The sequence below is a fragment of the Nerophis lumbriciformis genome, linkage group LG29 (genome assembly GCF_033978685.3).
Source record: "Nerophis lumbriciformis linkage group LG29, RoL_Nlum_v2.1, whole genome shotgun sequence".
NCBI lineage: Eukaryota > Metazoa > Chordata > Actinopteri > Syngnathiformes > Syngnathidae > Nerophis > Nerophis lumbriciformis.
In genome coordinates this window covers 2929904-2950119 of record NC_084576.2, presented here as the reverse complement: position 1 = coordinate 2950119, position 20216 = coordinate 2929904, and the positions used below count along the sequence as shown (strand labels likewise).

The window sequence follows — 20216 nt, the reverse complement described above, 5'->3', positions numbered from 1 at the left end:
TCCCTTGATCTGGGGCTCCACGCAAGATCTCATCCCGTGGGGTCAAAATGATCATGAGAACGGTGAGCAAAAATCCCAGAACCACACGGGGAGACCTGGTGAATGACCTGCAGAGAGCTGGGACCAAAGTAACAAAGGTTACCATCAGTAACACACTACGCCGACAGGGAATCAAATCCTGCAGTGCCAGACGTGTCCCCCTGCTTAAGCCAGTGCATGTCCAGGCCCGTCTGAAGTTTGCCAAAGAGCACATGGATGATACAGCAGAGGATTGGGAGAATGTCATGTGGTCAGATGAAACCAAAATAGAACTTTTTGGTATAAACTCAACTCGTCGTGTTTGGAGGAAGAAGAATACTGAGTTGCATCCCAAGAACACCATACCTACTGTGAAGCATGGGGGTGGAAACATCATGCTTTGGGGCTGTTTCTCTGCTAAGGGGACAGGTCGACTGATCCGTGTTAAGGAAAGAATAAATGGGGCCATGTATCGTGAAATTTTGAGCCAAAACCTCCTTCCATCAGTGAGAGCTTTGAAGATGAAACGTGGCTGGGTCTTCCAGCATGACAATGATCCCAAACACACCGCCCGGGCAACGAAGGAATGGCTCCGTAAGAAGCATTTGAAAGTCCTGTAGTCTCCAGACCTCAACCCCATAGAAAATCTGTGAAGGGAGTTGAAAGTCTGTGTTGCTCGGCGACAGCCCCAAAACATCACTGCTCTCGAGAAGATCTGCATGGAGGAATGGGCCAAAATACCAGCTACTGTGTGTGCAAACCTGGTAAAGACCTATAGTAATCGTTTGACCTCTGTTATTGCCAACAAAGGTTATATTACAAAGCATTGAGTTGAATTTTTGTTATTGACCAAATACTTATTTTCCACCATATTTTACAAATAAATTCTTTAAAATTCCTACAATGTGAATTCCTGGATTTTTTTTCACATTCTGTCTCTCACAGTTGAAGTGTACCTATGATGAAAATTACAGACCTCTGTCATCATGTTAAGTGGGAGAACTTGCACAATCGGTGGCTGACTAAATACTTTTTTGCCCCACTGTATATACACTCTATTAGCCACAACACAACCAGGCTTATATTTAATATGCCACAAATGAATCCCGCATAACAAACACCTCCCCCCTCCCGTCCATATAACCCGCCAATACAACTCAAACACCTGCACAACACACTCAATCCCACAGCCCAAAGTACCGTTCACCTCCCCAAAGTTCATACAGCACATATATTTCCCCAAAGTCCCCAGAGTTACGTACGTGACATGCACATAGCGGCACGCACGTATGGGCAAGCGATCAAATGTTTAGAAGCCGCAGCTGCATGCGTACTCACGGTACCGTGTCTGCGTATCCAACTTAAAGTCCTCCTGGTAAGAGTCTCTGTTGTCCCAGTTCTCCACAGGCCAATGGTAAAGCTTTACTGTCATCTTTCGGGAATGTAAACAATGAAACACCGGCTGTGTTTGTGTTGCTGCAGTCGGCCGCAATACACCGCTTCCCACCTACAGCTTTCTTCTTTGCTGTCTCCATTGTTCATTGAACAAATTGCAAAAGATTCACCAACACAGATGTCCAGAATACTGTGGAATTTTGCGATGAAAACAGACGACTTAATAGCTGGCCACCATGCTGTCCCAAAATGTCCTCCACAATCCGTGACGACATCATACCGAGACGTTTTCAGCAGGATATTTTGCGCGAAATTTAAAATTGCACTTTAGTAAGCTAACCCGACCGTATTGGCATGTGTTGCAATGTTAAGATTTCATCATTGATATATAAACTATCAGACTGCGTGGTCGGTAGTAGTGGGTTTCAGTAGGCCTTTAATGACTTTATTGGAATAGAACAACCTTTGCATCTGTTTTAAATCATTTTTGTCAAAAAATGAAAAAGGTTTTCAACTCACACTTTTCACTGAAAGAAAATCCAAGGGCCACTGCTACCACTGCTGGTGTACGCGGATGGGAAAAAAACAAGTCCAAAAAAATGTCAAATTCAAACAAAAATGTGGTTAATTTATCAAAAGAGAGCAACTAACAATTTGTTCTTCCCATTCCAGTTTTTAAAAAAAAAACATTTGCCCTAATGTGCCTATATCAGGGGTGCCCATTACGTTAATAAAGAACTGCCGGTGTCAGTCAATCGTCAGCTAGGCATGAAAAAAATAGACCTGAAAAATAGAGATCATCAATCTTCAGTATGACGTCACTTTCATCACTTGATTGACATTCAGGGCATTCGAGGGGTCTTGTGAGATGACGCTGGCTGCTGCCAGCTCATTATTAAGAAAAAATGACCGACAGGAAAACTTTAAAGACCGTCCGCACAGTTCCTGTCTTCACAATAAAAGCTCTGCTTCATCCTGCCTGCGCTAACAACATATGAGTCTCAGTAAGCTGGCGTGCACCATGAATTGATTAATGTGGACCCCGACTTAAACAAGTTGAAAAACGTATTCGGGTGTTACCATTTAGTGGTCAATTGTACGGAATATGTACTGTACTGTGCAATCTACTAATAAACGTTTCAATCAATCAAAGCACAATCAATCAAGTTACTGGGTTTGCCGCCAATGTATTTATCGTAAAGTGTATAAAAATGAGTATGGAAGCTGGACAAATAAGATGGCAAAAACCAACCACTTTCATGTAGTATTGGACAGACAGGAGGACTTTTTTTCTCCATTTGAAAATGTGGACATTATCAGCACTACTGTCTGATTCCAATCAATGCAAGTCATCAGAATCAGGTAATACACCAACTTATATTCTTGTCTTCATGAAAGAAAGGAATCTATGTGTGTTAAACATGCTTGTATTATCATTAAACACCTTTAACTTGTTAACAAAAACGTTTTTCATAAATAAATAAATATAAATGATATATACAGGTAAAAGCCAGTAAATTAGAATATTTTGAAAAACTTGATTTATTTCAGTAATTGCATTCAAAAGGTGTAACTTGTACATTATATTTATTCATTGCACACAGACTGATGCATTCAAATGTTTATTTCATTTAATTTTGATGATTTGAAGTGGCAACAAATGAAAATCCAAAATTCCGTCTGTCACAAAATTAGAATATTACTTAAGGCTAATACAAAAAAGGGATTTTTAGAAATGTTGGCCAACTGAAAAGTATGAAAATGAAAAATATGAGCATGTACAATACTCAATACTTGGTTGGAGCTCCTTTTGCCTCAATTACTGCGTTAATGCGGCGTGGCATGGAGTCGATGAGTTTCTGGCACTGCTCAGGTGTTATGAGAGCCCAGGTTGCTCTGATAGTGGCCTTCAACTCTTCTGCGTTTTTGGGTCTGGCATTCTGCATCTTCCTTTTCACAATACCCCACAGATTTTCTATGGGGCTAAGGTCAGGGGAGTTGGCGGGCCAATTTAGAACAGAAATACCATGGTCCGTAAACCAGGCATGGGTAGATTTTGCGCTGTGTGCAGGCGCCAAGTCCTGTTGGAACTTGAAATCTCCATCTCCATAGAGCAGGTCAGCAGCAGGAAGCATGAAGTGCTCTAAAACTTGCTGGTAGACGGCTGCGTTGACCCTGGATCTCAGGAAACAGAGTGGACCGACACCAGCAGATGACATGGCACCCCAAACCATCACTGATGGTGGAAACTTTATACTAGACTTCAGGCAACGTGGATCCTGTGCCTCTCCTGTCTTCCTCCAGACTCTGGGACCTCGATTTCCAAAGGAAATGCAAAATTTGCATGGTTGGGTGATGGTTTGGGGTGCCATGTCATCTGCTGGTGTCGGTCCACTCTGTTTCCTGAGATCCAGGGTCAACGCAGCCGTCTACCAGCAAGTTTTAGAGCACTTCATGCTTCCTGCTGCTGACCTGCTCTATGGAGATGGAGATTTCAAGTTCCAACAGGACTTGGCGCCTGCACACAGCGCAAAATCTACCCGTGCCTGGTTTACGGACCATGGTATTTCTGTTCTAAATTGGCCCGCCAACTCCCCTGACCTTAGCCCCATAGAAAATCTGTGGGGTATTGTGAAAAGGAAGATGCAGAATGCCAGACCCAAAAACGCAGAAGAGTTGAAGGCCACTATCAGAGCAACCTGGGCTCTCATAACACCTGAGCAGTGCCAGAAACTCATCGACTCCATGCCACGCCGCATTAACGCAGTAATTGAGGCAAAAGGAGCTCCAACCAAGTATTGAGTATTGTACATGCTCATATTTTTCATTTTCATACTTTTCAGTTGGCCAACATTTCTAAAAATCCCTTTTTTGTATTAGCCTTAAGTAATATTCTAATTTTGTGACACACGGAATTTTGGATTTTCATTTGTTGCCACTTCAAATCATCAAAATTAAATGAAATAAACATTTGAATGCATCAGTCTGTGTGCAATGAATAAATATAATGTACAAGTTACACCTTTTGAATGCAATTACTGAAATAAATCAAGTTTTTCAAAATATTCTAATTTACTGGCTTTTACCTGTATGAATGAAGTAGATCCCCTCCACTTGGTCAATTGAAAAGTAGCTCGTCTGCAGAAAAGGTGTGGGGCACCCCTGGCCCAAATGAAACAAAAAACACAAATAATGAGAACACACTTGTGGAGGGGGGGCGTGGCCCGCGGACCTGCAGCGAAGCGGGGTGTGCCAGGACCGGCTTCGAGATCAGCGACAGGTGGTTAGATACCCAGGCCCAGGTGGACCATCTACGCACATGTCGCTGATCTCAAAGCCGGTCCTGGCACACCCAGCTTCGCTGCAGGTCCGCAGGCCACGCTCCCCTCCACAACACTTAACTAACCAGATACATATGAAATTAAGTTCATCAATTCTATCTATTCCTTCAAACCACTATTCTTGCTGCTGGTGGTGTTCTTATTCATTTATGTTTCGTTTAAACATGTTTAATTTTGAGTTGGTGACATACAGCAGCATCTCTCCAGTCTCAATGGTGTTGATGTGACGACGACGTCTGGCAACGTTAGCCAGCTAGCAGCTAACGAAGTAGCGCTAAGGTCAAGGCTATTAATGCCTACTTCACTAGTAGTAGTAGTACTGAAATGCTGTATCTGTACATTACTGGAAGATCTTTTTTTTTTCTCTTACTTCCACTTTTACTTCGTTAGATATTTTGGATGTTGCCAGACGTCGTCGTCACATCAACACCTGTAAAAGCTGAGTGACTGACTAAACTATCTAGTAGATACAACCATGGCACTACTACACACAACACACCTGAAAAAGTTATCAATACTAGTTATTACTTACCCATCCATTTAATCCACTATATGACCCTCCCAAGTGTGCCTCTGATTGGCTCGCCAGTGTCTGACCATGTCTGTGACCCAGACCGCTCTGGCTGCAGTGCCCTCTGCTGGTTGTTCAGGGGAGTGTGTAGGTCCCATTTATTTGTGCATCTGGTTTGTGGGAGGAATGTCTCATCGACACAAAAGCAAAAAATCGTTCTACATATGCAAATTCAAGCATATTTATATTCAAATCTCAAAAATGTATTTACAAATACACATTTATTTATACAAATTCTTGATTTATTTGTACGTCACATTTTTATATTTATAAATTTTATTTGTATATATTTTCAAATCTCAAAAAATATATTTACTATTACGCGTTTATTTATACAAATTATTTATCCATTCATCTTCTTCCGCTGCGCCTCCACATGGAGAGGAGCCAGATGGTTCGGGCATCTCATCAATCTTTATTTATATAGCCCTAAATCACAAGTGTCTCAAAGGGCTGCACAAGCCACAACGACATCCTCGGTACAAAGCCCACATACGGGCAAGGAAAAACTCACCCCAGTGGGACGTCGATGTGAATGACTATGAGAAACCTTGGAGAGGACCGCATATGTGGGTAACCCCCCCCCCTCTAGGGGAGACCGAAAGCAATGGATGTCGAGTGGGTCTGACATAATATTGTGAGAGTCCAGTCCATAGTGGATCCAACATAATAGTAAGAGTCCAGTCCATAGTGGGGCCAGCAGGACACCATCCCGAGCGGAGACGGGTCAGCAGCGTAGAGATGTTCCCAGCCGATGCACAGGCGAGCGGTCCACCCCAGGTCCCGACTCTGGACAGCCAGCACTTCATCCATGGCCACCGGACCTGTGCCCCCCCCCCTCAAGGAAAAGGGGAGCAGAGGAGAAAAGAAAAGAAACGGCAGATCAACTGGTCTAACAGGGGGGCTATTTAAAGGCTAGAGTATACAAATGAGTTTTAAGATGGGACTTAAATGCTTCTACTGAGGTAGCATCTCTAATTGTTACCGGGAGGGCATTCCATAGTACTGGAGCCCCAATAGAAAACGCTCTATAGCCCGCAGACTTTTTTTGGGCTCTGGGAATCACTAATAAGCCGGAGTTCTTTGAACGCAGATTTCTTGCCGGGACATATGGTACAATGCAATCGACAAGATAGGACGGAGCTAGACCGTGTAGTATTTTATACGTAAGTAGTAAAACCTTAAAGTCACATCTTAAGTGCACAGGAAGCCAGTGCAGGTGAGCCTGGTCAGCCTGGTCAGGATGCCACCCGAACGCCACCCTAGGGAGGTGTTTAGGGCACGCCCGACCGGTAGGAGGCCACGGGGAAGACCCAGGACACGTTGGGAAGACTATGTCTCCCGGCTGGCCTGGGAACGCCTCGGGATCCCCCGGGAAGAGCTGGACGAAGTGGCTGGGGAGAGGGAAGTCTGGGCTTCCCTGCTTAGGCTGCTGCCCCCGCGACCCGACAAATTATTTATTTATATGTATACCACATTTGTATTTGTGTATTTATTAATATATGAATTGTATTGATATCATATTGATAAATATAAGTTGATGTGAGACAATTCTACTTCCATATAAAACCAAGAAAAATGATACACAGCAGAGACGTGTTTCGGGAGTATTTGTGAACATGCAAAGACCGAGCTGCCTTGAACGCAGCACTCGGTCGCTTAAAAAAAAAAGTCAGCTGATCGGTGTTTACTTTCTGCTCGATTAACTTCAATAACAGCCTACTGACTTAAGATAATATCAAAAACAAATATTTACAAGAAAATCTTTCAACTTGGGCAAATACTGAAGCAGATCCAACAGGACTTTAGTCCTCGGGAGCGCGCGCGTCTGCAGCAATGAGCCAGGCGCGCCACCGAGGAGGGTGCGCTTTTCTTTTCGGGGACGGACGCGCGCGACACAGAGTTCGTGCCTTCATCTCCAGCGTCCATCAAGGTGGGTCACACACGTCGCCGACTGTCGTCCCTTTATGTCACATGACGTCATGTCACCACGTTGCAGGGCTTTTTTTTTTTTAATTGATATGAAGTGAACAAACTTATATTTTTTTTGAAGTTTGAAGAAGGGGCGGGGCCGTGCGAACAAAGCTCTTTGTTCGTTTGTCTTATTATGAACGCACTTGTAATGTCTTTCATCAATTACTGATAACATGTTTTGTTATGATACATATTTTGTTGAGCTGTAGAGGAGGGATGCATGCAAAGATACGGCACGCCAAGCAAAAGGTGTGGTTATTAATTGTGTAGAGACATCATTCAGAGCTTTGGAAATACTTCTTGCAAGGGTATGTATGCATTTGATGACTTATTTATTAGATACTATTATTATTTATAAACTATTATGTTTGGACAAGAACTCCTGTAGGTGATGATGCATGATAATATCTAACAATATGAATTTAATGTTTAAAAGTGAAGCTTTGCAATGTGTTTGAAAGGTATTTGGAACGCCTCCTCCGCCCATTTCCTTTCTTCACATTTGTTTTTCACTTCTGAATGGAAATGATTATTAGTTGTGGCTGACAACCTACCAATTAATGCTCATGGCGTCCAATGTTGTTAAAAATAAAATAGAGATGTTTCAGGAAGTAATTGCAGAGCAATTGAGACGCGCCACGCTCCACTTAGTTATGGTTCAAAGCCGAGCTGCAGTTTTGGAAAGACAGTTTCTCTTGGTGAGGCCAGTAAAAAGTGAACTAGAAAATTTGGATGGGCCTGCTATCTGTGCCCTGGACCTCTGGCCGGGGGTCGTCGGAAGCCGCCGTGCTTTTCAGACCCGTCCATTTTCTACCGCATGTCCCTTTTGGGGTAGGAAATGGATGGATGGGTGTTTTATATTCTAGTTTCTTCAAAATAGCCACCCTTTGCTCTGATTACTGCTTGGCACACTCTTGGCATTCTCTTGGTGACCTCCAAGAGATAGTTACCTGAAATGGTTTTCACTTCACAGGTGTGCGTGAAGCTCATCGAGAGAATGCCAAGAGTGTACAAAGCAGTAATCAGAGCAAAGGGTGGCTACTTTGAAGAAACTAGAATATAAAACATGCTTTCGGTTATTTAAACTTTTTTTGTTAAGTACATAACTCCACATGTGTTCATTCATAGTTTTGATGCCTTCAGTGACAATCTACAATGTAAATATCAGAGGTGGGACCAAGTCATTGTTTTGCAAGTCACAAGTAAGTCTCAAGTCTTTGCCCTCAAGTCCGAGTCAAGTCCCGAGTCAAGACAGGCAAGCCCCGAGTCAAGTCCAAAGTCAAGACTGGAACGTCTCAAGTCAAGTCCTAAGTCCTGCATTTTGAGTTTCGAGTCCTTTCAAGTCCTTTTAACCACAGACTAATATATTAACACAGATTGTGTATGCTTTTCAAACGCTGTATTTATTTATTAAAACAAGTGCATTTTAAATTGCAGGAAAGAAAATTGTGCTGACATTGCACTTTATAATAGCACTATTAACCAGTCATTTTAAACATTAACTCATTCCTTTACAGAACAAACACATTGAAAAATAAAGTGCAAATGTACTTATTTGTACAAAAGTGTTAACATTGAAAAAACATGACATATACGTGAACATAACAAAAAAGTTGTACTTTTTATATGTCAGGGCCCTATGCTGCATTGCATTTGCAAAAGACCAAATTAGCCAAGAGTCTGTCAGTCATTTGTGCACGATGGGGGCGTAGTATGATGCCACCATGGCTGAAAACTCGCTCCACTGGAGCACTGGAGGCAGGCACTGCCAAGACTCTCATGGCCACTCGGAACAGTGAAGGAAGAGTCTTCATGTTCAATGCCCAGAACAAAAGGGGGGAGAGAGTTGTTTTGGGTTGGTGCACTACTTGTAAGTGTATCTTGTGTTTTTTATGTTGATTTAATTAAAAAAAGAAAAAAAGAAAAAATTATTTCTTGTGCGGCCCGATACCAATCGATCCACGGACCAGTACCGGGCCGCGGCCCGGTGGTTGGGGACCACTGAGGTAAACAACCAACAGTATGTCAGAAAGCTAGCTAAAACGGTACACATATTCATAATATAGTATACATTTTAACTGACCTTTATTTTACTATTTTTGTCTTTTTTTAGGTGGCTAAAATACGCGGTGCTGCTGACCGCCGTCTAACGTTACGTGTGATATATTGACTAACGTAACCCTGCTTAAAAAAAATCACTGAACAAAAAGTATGAATAAGGTAGTGAACTGCAACAGATTCCCGTGTTTGCTATAACGTTAGCAGTGAGTTTACAGCCTCACTGATTTAACTACACAGCAAATAAAAGTCACGTTACTTAGCCAATAAACGTTATCTTACATTCAAAACTTACCCTTCTTTGTGCAACTTCAAATGCCGGACGAAGTTGGAAGTTGTTGCCTCTCCATCAGTAATTTTGGAACCGCATGTGTTGCATACTGCAAACCGTTTTGTGTTGACCACCTCGTAATTTTTATACCCAAACGAAATTATTTTAGGTATCATTTTTTGTTCACTGGCGTGTGGTTTGGACATGTCTTCTTCGTTGGTTGTCCTGCAATTTGATTGGATGAATGCTGTGTGATGAAAACAAAGTAGATCTAATTTGATTGGCTGTTGTACTGAGAGCACACCAGCTGACACACGCAACGCTGATAGACAAGTACACAATGAAAAATACGGAGCGCTCCCGAATAACTTTTTCATCTTTGGGTTTTGGGGAAAGTAGCAAGTCATGTCAAGTCATGTCAATTCAAAAGGCTCAAGTCCAAGTGAAGTCACAAGTCATTGATGTTAAAGTCTAAGTCGAGTTGCAAGTCTTTTTACATTTTGTCAAGTCGAGTCTAAAGTCATCAAATTCATGACTCGAGTCTGACTCGAGTCCAAGTCATGTGACTCGAGTCCACACCTCTGGTAAATAGTCATGAAAATAAAGAAAACACATTGAATGAGAAGATGTGTCCAAACTTTTGGCCTGTACTGTAGCTCTAACTTGATTGCAATTAACTGTAAAATCACAACTGAAATTACAGTTGTAACTTTACTATCATTAACTGTAAAATCACAACTGGGAAGTTACAGCATACCCAGCAGGCACAAGACATTGATACAAAGTTGATTATACATACTGTATATGGTTTTTAAAACTGACTTCTTCTAAACAACGTTGCAAAATAGTTGTTTGTAAATTGAGACAACGTTGATGTCTAACGTTGGATCCACGTTGTTGGTCGGGAAGTGACCAAATTTCAATGGTCAAATCAACGTCACACAACCTGACATTGAATAAATGTCATTAAAAAAGCATGTTGTTTCAACGTTGTATTTGTGTTGTAGAATATTGGTTGGAAAATGACAAGAATTCGAATGGGCAAATCAATGTGAGAAGCCAACATTGATTAAACATTGTCCAAAAAGCATGTTGTTCCAACGTTAGATTTGAGTGGCTCAACGTCAGGACCTAATTCAACAAGTTCTCAACGTTGTTTTAATGTCTTGCGCCTGCTGGGTACAATTGCAACTTTATTTAACTGTAAAATCACAACTGAAGTTACAGTTGTAACTTTATTATCATGATCTGTAAAATTGCAGCATACAGCTGTAACTTCATTGTAATTGCCTGTAAAATCACAAATGTCAGGTTTCAGTTGTAACTGTGTTATCATTGAACTGTAAAGTTACATCATATAGTTGCAACTTTATTGCAATTACCTAACATCACAACTCAATTTACAACATATAGTTGCAATGTTACTAATTGACTGTCAAGTCCTAACTGTGGAGTTACATCATTTTGTTGCAACTATATTGTAATTAACTGTAAAAAATCACAACTGTGAAGTTACATCATATAGTTGCAACTTTATTGCAATTACCTAACATCACAACTCAATTTACAACATATAGTTGCAATGTTACTAATTGACTGTCAAGTCCTAACTGTGGAGTTACATCATTTTGTTGCAACTTTATTGTAATTAACTGTAAACAATCACAACTGTGAAGTTACATCATATAGTTGCAACTTTATTGTAATCAACTGTAATAATCACAGCTGTGAAGTTAGTTAAGTTATAGTTGTATAGTTGTAACAAACTCTACAATTACAATTGTGAAGTTAGGCTTTATTGTAATAAACTGTAAAGTCACAGCTCTGCAGTCACAATAAATGACTGTAAAGACATTTCACAGTATCGCTGGGCGATATGGCCTTTTTTTAATATCGCGATATTTTAAGGCCATATTGCGATACACGATATATATCTCGATATTTTGCCTTAGCCTTGAATGAACACTTGATGCATATAATCACAGCAGTATGATGATTCTATGTATCTACATTAAAACATTCTTCTTCATACTGCATTAATATATTAAACTTTCATGCAGAGAAGGAATTTTACAACTAAAAAAATCACTTTTATCCATACGGTGTTGATCTGGAAATGTTTGCCTCGACATTTTGATGGTGTGGGCGTGTGGCACCGAACGGACATGTTGACGTGCGGAGTAAGCACTGTTCATTCTCTAGCACAGTGTTTTTCAACCATTGTGCCGTGGCACACTAGTGTGCCGTGAGATACCGTCTGGTGTGCCGTGCGAGATTATCTATTTTCACCTATTTGGGTTAAAACTATTTTTTGCAAACCAGTAATTATAGTCTGCAAATGATGTGTTGTTGTTGAGTGTCGATGCTGTCTAGAGCTCGGCAGAGTAACCGTGTAATACTCTTCCATATCAGTAGGTGGCAGCCAGTAGCTAATTGCTTTGTAGATGTCGGAAACAGCGGGAGGCAGAAAGCAGGTAAAAAGGTAACTAATGCTTAAACCAAAAATAAACAAAAGGTGAGTGCCCCTAAGAAAAGGCATTGAAGCCTAGGGAAGGCTATGCAGAACGAAACTAAAACTAAACTGGCTGCAAAGTAAACAAAAACAGACTGCTGGACGACAGCAAAGACTTACTGTAGAGCAAAGACGGCGTCCATGACATGACAATCAACAATGTCCCCACAAAGAAGGATGAAAACAACTGAAATATTCTTGATTGCTGAAACAAAGTAGATGCGGGAAAATATCGCTCAAAGGAAGACATGAAACTGCTACAGGAAAATACCAAAAAAAGGGAAAAAGCCACCAAAATAGGAGCGCAAGACAAGAACTAAAACACTACACACAGGAAAACAGCAAAAAACTAAAAATAAGTCAGGGTGTGATGTGACAGGCGGTGACAGTACACTTACTTTGAGACAAGAACTATAGTGATGCATGCTTGGTTATGCTTTAAAGTCATATCCAAAAATTGCGACAAACTGAGTTCCGTTTTTCAATGATTTCTGCTGGTGGTGTGCCTCTGGATTTTTTCAACACAAAAAATGTGCCTTGGCTCAAAAAAGGTTGAAAAACACTGCTCTAGCAGGTGGCTTTTCAAATGATGCTACATATTAGCAGTAATGCTACTTTTTATAGCAACGCTTTTGCCCCACACTTGACAAATTACGGTTGTCTGTTCGACATATTCCCACTTGAAGCCAAACCACCGCCAGACGATGGACCCCCTGCTGTTTTTGGGGGGAATTAATTATTCCTTCATTTGTTACCAGATTCGCACCTTCTTTCGCTCGTATTACCGCGAGCATCACAGCTAACGATAGCCATGCTGCTACCTCTCTGCAGGACGTATACGTATGACAAAGTATGTGACGTGTGTGGAAGCTGCGCTTGCTGTCTGTGAGAAGGAGACACAGGAAAGAGCAAGGAGAGCCTGTAGTGTAATGCCAGCAGCTAAAAGCAACTGCGTGAGAACGCATACTCGAATATCACGATATAGTCATTTTCTATATCGCACAGAGACCAACCCGCGATATATCGCGCATATCGATATATCGCCCAGCCCTACTGTAAAGGTAATGCAATTATTAGCCAGTAATTTTCTGTGAATTTCTTTTTTTTTACAGTGTTATTTACATACTTGCCAACCTTGAGACCTCCGATTTCGGGAGGGGGGGGGGGCGTGGTTAAGAGGGGAGGAGTATATTTACAGCTAGAATTCACCAAGTCAAGAATTTCATATATATTTATATATAAGAAATACTTGACTTTCAGTGAATTCTAGCTATATATATATATATATATATATATATATATATATATATATATATATACATATATATATATATATATATATATATTAATTGTATTATATATTTTTATAAATAAGAGAAAAAATTTCAATGTTCATTTATTTACACATATACACACACATAACACTCATCTACTCATTGTTGAGTTAAGGGTTGATGTTATTGTCACATGTGCATGTACAGTAGATGGCAGTATTGTCCTGTTTAAGAGTGTCACAATATTGCTGTTTATGGCAGACAAACTGCTTTACGGTAGACAAAAACGTGACTGCTGTTGTTGTGTGTTGTTACCGCGCTGGGAGGACGTTAATGAAACTGCCCAACACTAAACAATGAAACTGCCTAACAATAAACCCACATAAGAAACCAAGAACTCGCCCTCGATCATTCTACAGTTAGAACGTGATTGGGCAGGCACGCTGTTTATATTGTGGGAAAGCGGACGTGAAAACAGGCTGTCGACACGTCACTCAGGTCCGCATGAATTTCGGGAGATTTTCGGGAGAAAATTTGTCCCGGGAGGTTTTCGGGAGAGGCGCTGAATTTCAGGAGTCTCCCGGAAAATCTGGGAGGGTTGGCAAGTATGGTTATTTACAATGTGGCTAAAACTCATTTTATCCAAGAGGAAACTGAGGGCAGTGACAAAAAGGTGGAGATTGTGGACCTATGGCACAGGCAAATTAATATAAAAGATAAATGGGTAAGCTGGTTTTGACGATGTAAAAATGCCAAAAATGGATAGTCTTATGGAGCCGAGTAGGTACTGTGCAGTGGAAACATGGCAAGTTGCTGTATTTGGACTGATTGGTCTGAAGATGCCCTGAATCACCCTTTCCTTGTTTGTTCTCCTCTCCCCAGGTGCATCATGGGAAACAAGTTAATCCGGAAGCGAGAGTCTCCAGTCGGCAGTGCTGCTAGCCCAGAGCAGAAACCGACCAAGGACCAAACGGTGGCTCCTGATGGCACACCGGATCAGAAGACGGTGCCAGCGGAGAAGCTGGACGTGGTGGTCGGGGAGGAAGTAGCAAAGGTGTCATGTCTGCCCGGTGAACAGTGCGTGTCCAAGCTTGAAACCGCCCCAGAAGCTGATCCCAAACCCAATCTGGAGGCGTGTGCGGTTGAGCCCGCGCCAGAGCCGACACCGGCCGTAGACGGAGAGAATGACCTATCATCCATGTCTTCATCCCCTTCAGTTGAGATGAGTACGCCTGATGGCACCCCGCAGCCTTACCAGACTCCCACAGAGGTCCTGTTGAGCGAGGGAGCTGGGGACGACGCAGCAGCAGCCCTTGAGAGTTCTTCGTTGGATCCGGAAACACCTGAAGAGGAACCAGAACCGGCTGAAAAGCCAGCAGAAGTGGAGGCTGCTGGAGATACGAAGCAAAGGGAGGAAAGCGTCAACGAATCCCTGAAAGAGTTGAACCTAAATGCAGGAACCGAGTCAGACCTCCTGGACGACATTCCCATAGACACATGCACCGACACCGCTCAGGTCATGTGACCCTTCTGCCTTTACAAGAATCCTCCAGAATGTTGTCACGCCAAAGGTAAATACTTATGCTGGTGTTGGGGAGTGCATAGTTGGACAGAAGACATTTTTACTTTCTGCAAATTCAGTCCATTTCTAATGATTGTACAAAAAGTGGGAGGCGTAAACCACTACAGATGGACAATGTAACCAAGTTTTCCATGAATACACTTCTGAAAAGTCTTCCCTTTAAAATAAAGTTATTAATACTCACTATGAGACTAGAGTGCGTGTGGATGACTTCGGCGTGCACGGTGGAGCGTGAGGAGCGCACATGTGGAAATGAAATTCCAGCGCAGATTGTTTAAGAGGCAGTGCCTTCTCACAGTCACAGGGGATGGGGAGGGGGGCAGGGAGCGAGTGGGCCACATTCTTTCCAGAGAAAGGAGGGTTTTTAGGGGAGCTGAGGGTCAAAAGTCCTAAAGTTTGATTGTCTCAGTCCATGAGAAATGCTTCTCCAACCATCTTGACAAATTAGTGAAAGACCCGCCGAAGTATGAGCGGCCACCACCGTCTCAGATTGACAGAAAAGGCTGACATCACTTTTTTTGTTCCACGTGTCCACCCAAGAAATCCGGCGCCTATATCCCCAGTAACACCCGCAGCTAACAACGTCGCCCAGTCTCCACAGACCGGGAAGAGACTTAATTGTGGAAAGCTCATTCCCTCCAGCATAAATTTTAAAACTGAGCTGTGTTCTTTGGAGATGCTGGCCAAGAACTCACAAGCTGCGTGATTAATGCTTCCAAGTTGTGATTCCTGCCGTAGCAGAGTTCCATAAACAACCTCTGGACTTGTGCCCTTAATGTCCTGTTGATTTCCTGTAGCTTGTCTGTGGGCCAAAGAGAAAACATCACACACATCCACAAAACATGTAAATGCACTTTCATTACAGTACCATACCCATAACGGTATACAGCGGTGCCTCCATTTAGGACTGTTTTTAGATAAGAAGTGAAGTGAAGTGAATTATATTTATATAGCGCTTTTCTCTAGTGACTCAAAGCGCTTTACATTGTGAAACCCAATATCTAAGTTACATTTAAACCAGTGTGGGTGGCACTGGGAGCAGGTGGGTAAAGTGTCTTGCCCAAGGACACTTTGATTGATTGATTGAGACTTTTATTAGTAGGTTGCACAGTGAAGTACCGTATTTTTCGGAGTATAAGTCGCACCTGCCGAAAATGCATAATAAAAAAGGAAAAAAACATACCGTATTTTCCGCACCATTAGCCGCACCTAAAAACCACAAATTTACTCAAAAGCTGACAGTGCGGCTTTTAACACGGTGCGCTTTATATATGGATAAATATTAAGATTCATTTTCATAAAGTTTCGTTCTCGCAACTTCGGTAAACAGCCGCCATCTTTTTTCCCGGTAGAGCAGGAAGCGCTTCTTCTTCTACGCAAGCAACCGCCAAGGTAAGCACCCGCCCCCATAGAACAGGAAGCGCTTCTTCTTGTACTGTAAGCAACCACCCGCCCCCGGAAGAAGAAGAAGTGCGCGGTGCATGCTGGGATATGTGACGTTTCATTTCCATTTGTGTGTTTATGTAAAGACCCCAAAATGGCTCCTATTAAGTGTGTTGTCTGTCTAATTATAAATAATGCAGACGAGGCGTGTTAACTGAGTTCTCAACGTTTACTCACAGCGTGCTCATAACCACATTCTAACTGCCAGCATACAACAACGCTTCTCAGGGCTACCGCGCATGCTCGTCACTATCGTTGCATGCTGGGTAGTGTAGTTGTTGTATTTGCTAGCTCATAACATCACATTAAGAGAGACGCTTACGCGCTTAATTCAATACTCGCCGTCATTCCGGGTGGATTGACAAAAGACCTCCAGCCGCTAGATATTGGTGTCAACAGGGCATTCGAAGCTAGACTGCTAACTGCGTGGGAACAATGGATGACAGAAGGCGAACACACCTTCACTAAGACAGGGAGGCAGCGCCAGACGACGCCAACATCTGCCAGTGGATCGTAAATGCCTGGGCAGATATTTCGGTCACAACTGTGGTCCGAGCTTTCCGGAAGGCAGGATTCACAGAACTGCTGGATAACAGTGACACTGACTCCGATGACTTCGACGAGACGGAACCGGCCATTTTGGATCTCACATTTGCCCAACTTTTCACTTCGGACACCAAAGACGAAGGATTTACGAATGAAGAATAACTTCAGAAAGTGAGCGCTATGTTTATTTTGTGTGTTGTGACATTAACGTTCGAGCAACATTATGTTGCTATTGCTCTGCACTATTTTGAATTTTACTATGTTTGTGATTGCACATTTGCGTACATTTTGGGAGTGAACAGAGTTGTTAGAACGCTGGTTTTTAATATATTATTAAAGTTTGACTGACCTATCTGACTGTTTTTTTGACATTCCCTTTAGCGCAGCGTAGGCGCGGCTTATAGTCCGGGGCGGCTTATAGGTGGACAAAGTTTTGAAATATGCCATTCATTGAAGGTGCGGCTAATAACCCGGGGCGGCTTATAGTGCGGAAAATACGGTATATAAGTCGCACTGGAGCCCGGCCAAACTGAAAAAAACTGCGACTTATAGTCCGAAAAATACAGTACATATTCTGTACAATTGACCACTAAATGGTAACACCCGAGTAAGTTTTTCAACTTGTTCAAGTCGGGGTCCAACAGCAGTGACTAGGATGGCGGAAGCGGGGATCGAACCTGCAACTCTCAAGTTGCTGGCACGGCCGCTCTACCAACCGAGCTAAAGGAAGCGCTGTCTGTTCTATTACAATCATCCCTGACATTAATGGGCGTAGAACATTACACAGTAAAAACCCTGGAAGAGCCGACCCAAACAAGCCTTATTAGCTAATAGCTAGAGATCGACATAACTTTGTTTTCCAACCACAGAAAGGAAGTGGATGCGAAGGATAGTGCCGAGAAGAACTGGATGATAAACATTTAATTGACAAAAAAAAATCAAGCAAACTTGCCAAAGCAATTTGGGCGTATCACTGCCAGTTTGCACCATACTGAAGCAGAATGAGTAAAGCTAGACAAGATCATTGACATAACATCCAAACGGATGGATTAAGCAAAGAAGTCAAACAATGTTCTAACATGATGCAGTTTAAGAGGTTGTTCAAACACAAAGTGTTTACAATATACAAAACCCAAAAACCAGTGAAGTTGGCACGTTGTGTAAATGGTAAATAAAAACAGAATACAATGATTTGCAAATCCTTTTCAACCTATATTCAATTGAATAGACTGCAAAGACAAGATACTTAACATTCAAACTGGAAAACGTACTTATTTTTTGCTAATATTAGCTCATTTGGAATTTGATGCCTGCAACATGTTTCAAAAAAGCTGCCACAAGTGGCAAAAAAGACAGAATGTTGAGGAATGCTCATCAAACACTTATTTGGAACATCCCACATGTGAACAGGCTAATTGGGAACAGGTGGGTGCCATGATTGGGTATAAAAGCAGCTTCCATGAAATGCTCGGTCATTCACAAACAAGGATGGGGTGAGGGTCACCACTTTGTGAACAAATGTGTGAGCAAATTGTCGAACAGTTTAAGAACAGCGTTTCCCAACAAGCTATTGCAAGGAATTTAGGGATTTCACCATCTACGGTTGGTAATATCATCAAAAGGTTCAGAGACTGCTCGTAAGCGATATTACGGACCTTCGATCCCTCAGACGGTACTGCATCAAAAAGCGACATCAGTGTGTAAAGGATATCACCACATGGGCTCAGGAACACTTCAGAAACCCACTGTCAGTAACTACAGTTGGTCACTACATCTGTAAGTGCAAGTTAAAACTCTATGCAAAGCGAAAGCCATTTATCAACAACATCCAGAAACGCTGCCTGCTTCGCCGGGCCGGAGCTCATCTAAGATGAACTGATGCAAAGTGGAAAAGTGTTCTGTCTTCTGGACCAAAGAGGAAAATAACCATCCAGATTATTAAAGGTGCAAAGTTCAAAAGCCAGCATCTGTGATGGTATGGGGGTGTATTAGTGCCCAAGGCATGGGTAACTTACACATCTGTGAAGGCACCATTAATGCCGAAAGGTACATACAGGTTTTGGAGCAACATATGTTGCCATCCAAGCAATGTTATCATGGACACCCCTGTTTATTTCAGCAAGACAATGCAACAGCGTGGCTTCATAGTAAAAGAGTGCGGGTACTAGACTGGCCTGCCTGTAGTCCAGACCTGTCTCCCATTGAAAATGTGTGGCGCAATATGAAGCCTAAAATACCACAACAGAGACCCCGGGCTGTTGAACAACTTAAGCTGTACATCAAGCAAGAATGGGATAGAATTCCACCTGAAAATCTTCAACAATTGGTCTCCTCAGTTCCCAAACGTTTACTGAGTGTTGTTAAAAGGAAAGGCCATGTAACACAGTGGTAAAAATGCCCCTGTGCCAACTTTTTTGCAATGTGTTGCTGCCATTAAATTCTAAGTTAATGATTATTTGCACAAAACAAAATCAGTTTCTCAGTTCGAACATTAAATATCTGGTCTCTGCAGTCTATTCAATTGAATATAAATTGAAAAGGATTTGCAAATCATTGTATTCTGTTTTTATTTACCATTTACACAACATGCCAACCTCACTGGTTTTGGGTTTTGTATAAGGAAAAAGAACAATATTTATTAAAAATAAGATATGATTAATCTCTTTATTGTGAATTGTAACTGACTTAACTGTTTATGAATTGTTCCATCCATCCATTTTTCTACCGCTTATTCCCTTTGGGGTCGCGGGGGGCGCTGGAGCCTATCTCAGCTACAATCGGGCGGAAGGCGGGGTACACCCTGGACAAGTCGCCACCTCATCGCAGGGCCAACACAGATAGACAGACAACATTCACACTCACATCCACACACTAGGGACCATTTAGTGTTGCCAATCAACTTATCCCCAGGTGCATGTCTTTGGAGGTGGGAGGAAGCCGGAGTACCCGGAGGGAACCCACGCAGTCACGGGGAGAACATGCAAACTCCACACAGAAAGATCCCGAGCCCGGGATTGAACCCAAGACTACTCAGGACCTTTGTATTGTTGTTTTTAGAAAACATTGATATAACCATGCTACAAATTGAAAACAATAAGTGAACATATATGTGTAAGAAACTACTATGAAGTAGGAAAGGGGTAGGATTAAATAAGCTCTGCTTCTTCCTACTCCTTCTCAAGCATGTTGTAAAGAGAAACGGAAAACGTGATGTATCATGTTGAAACTGCA

At 42.2% G+C, this 20216-nt stretch overlaps 1 protein-coding gene across 2 annotated transcripts; it reads left to right on the top strand.

Annotated features, from left to right (window-relative positions):
- Positions 1–7047: 7047 nt before the first annotated feature.
- On the top strand, positions 7048–15185 carry LOC133571889 (uncharacterized). Of its 2 annotated transcripts, none has more exons than XM_061924410.2 (2): positions 7048–7258; positions 14297–15185. In XM_061924410.2, the coding sequence occupies exon 2, from the start codon at positions 14304–14306 to the stop codon at positions 14937–14939; it is 636 nt and encodes a 211-aa protein (XP_061780394.1). In that variant the 5' UTR covers positions 7048–7258; positions 14297–14303; the 3' UTR covers positions 14940–15185. The 2 variants fall into 2 exon arrangements, with proteins under 2 accessions (XP_061780394.1, XP_061780393.1); XM_061924409.2 differs by lacking the exon at positions 7048–7258 and adding an exon at positions 7365–7607.
- Positions 15186–20216: the final 5031 nt, after the last annotated feature.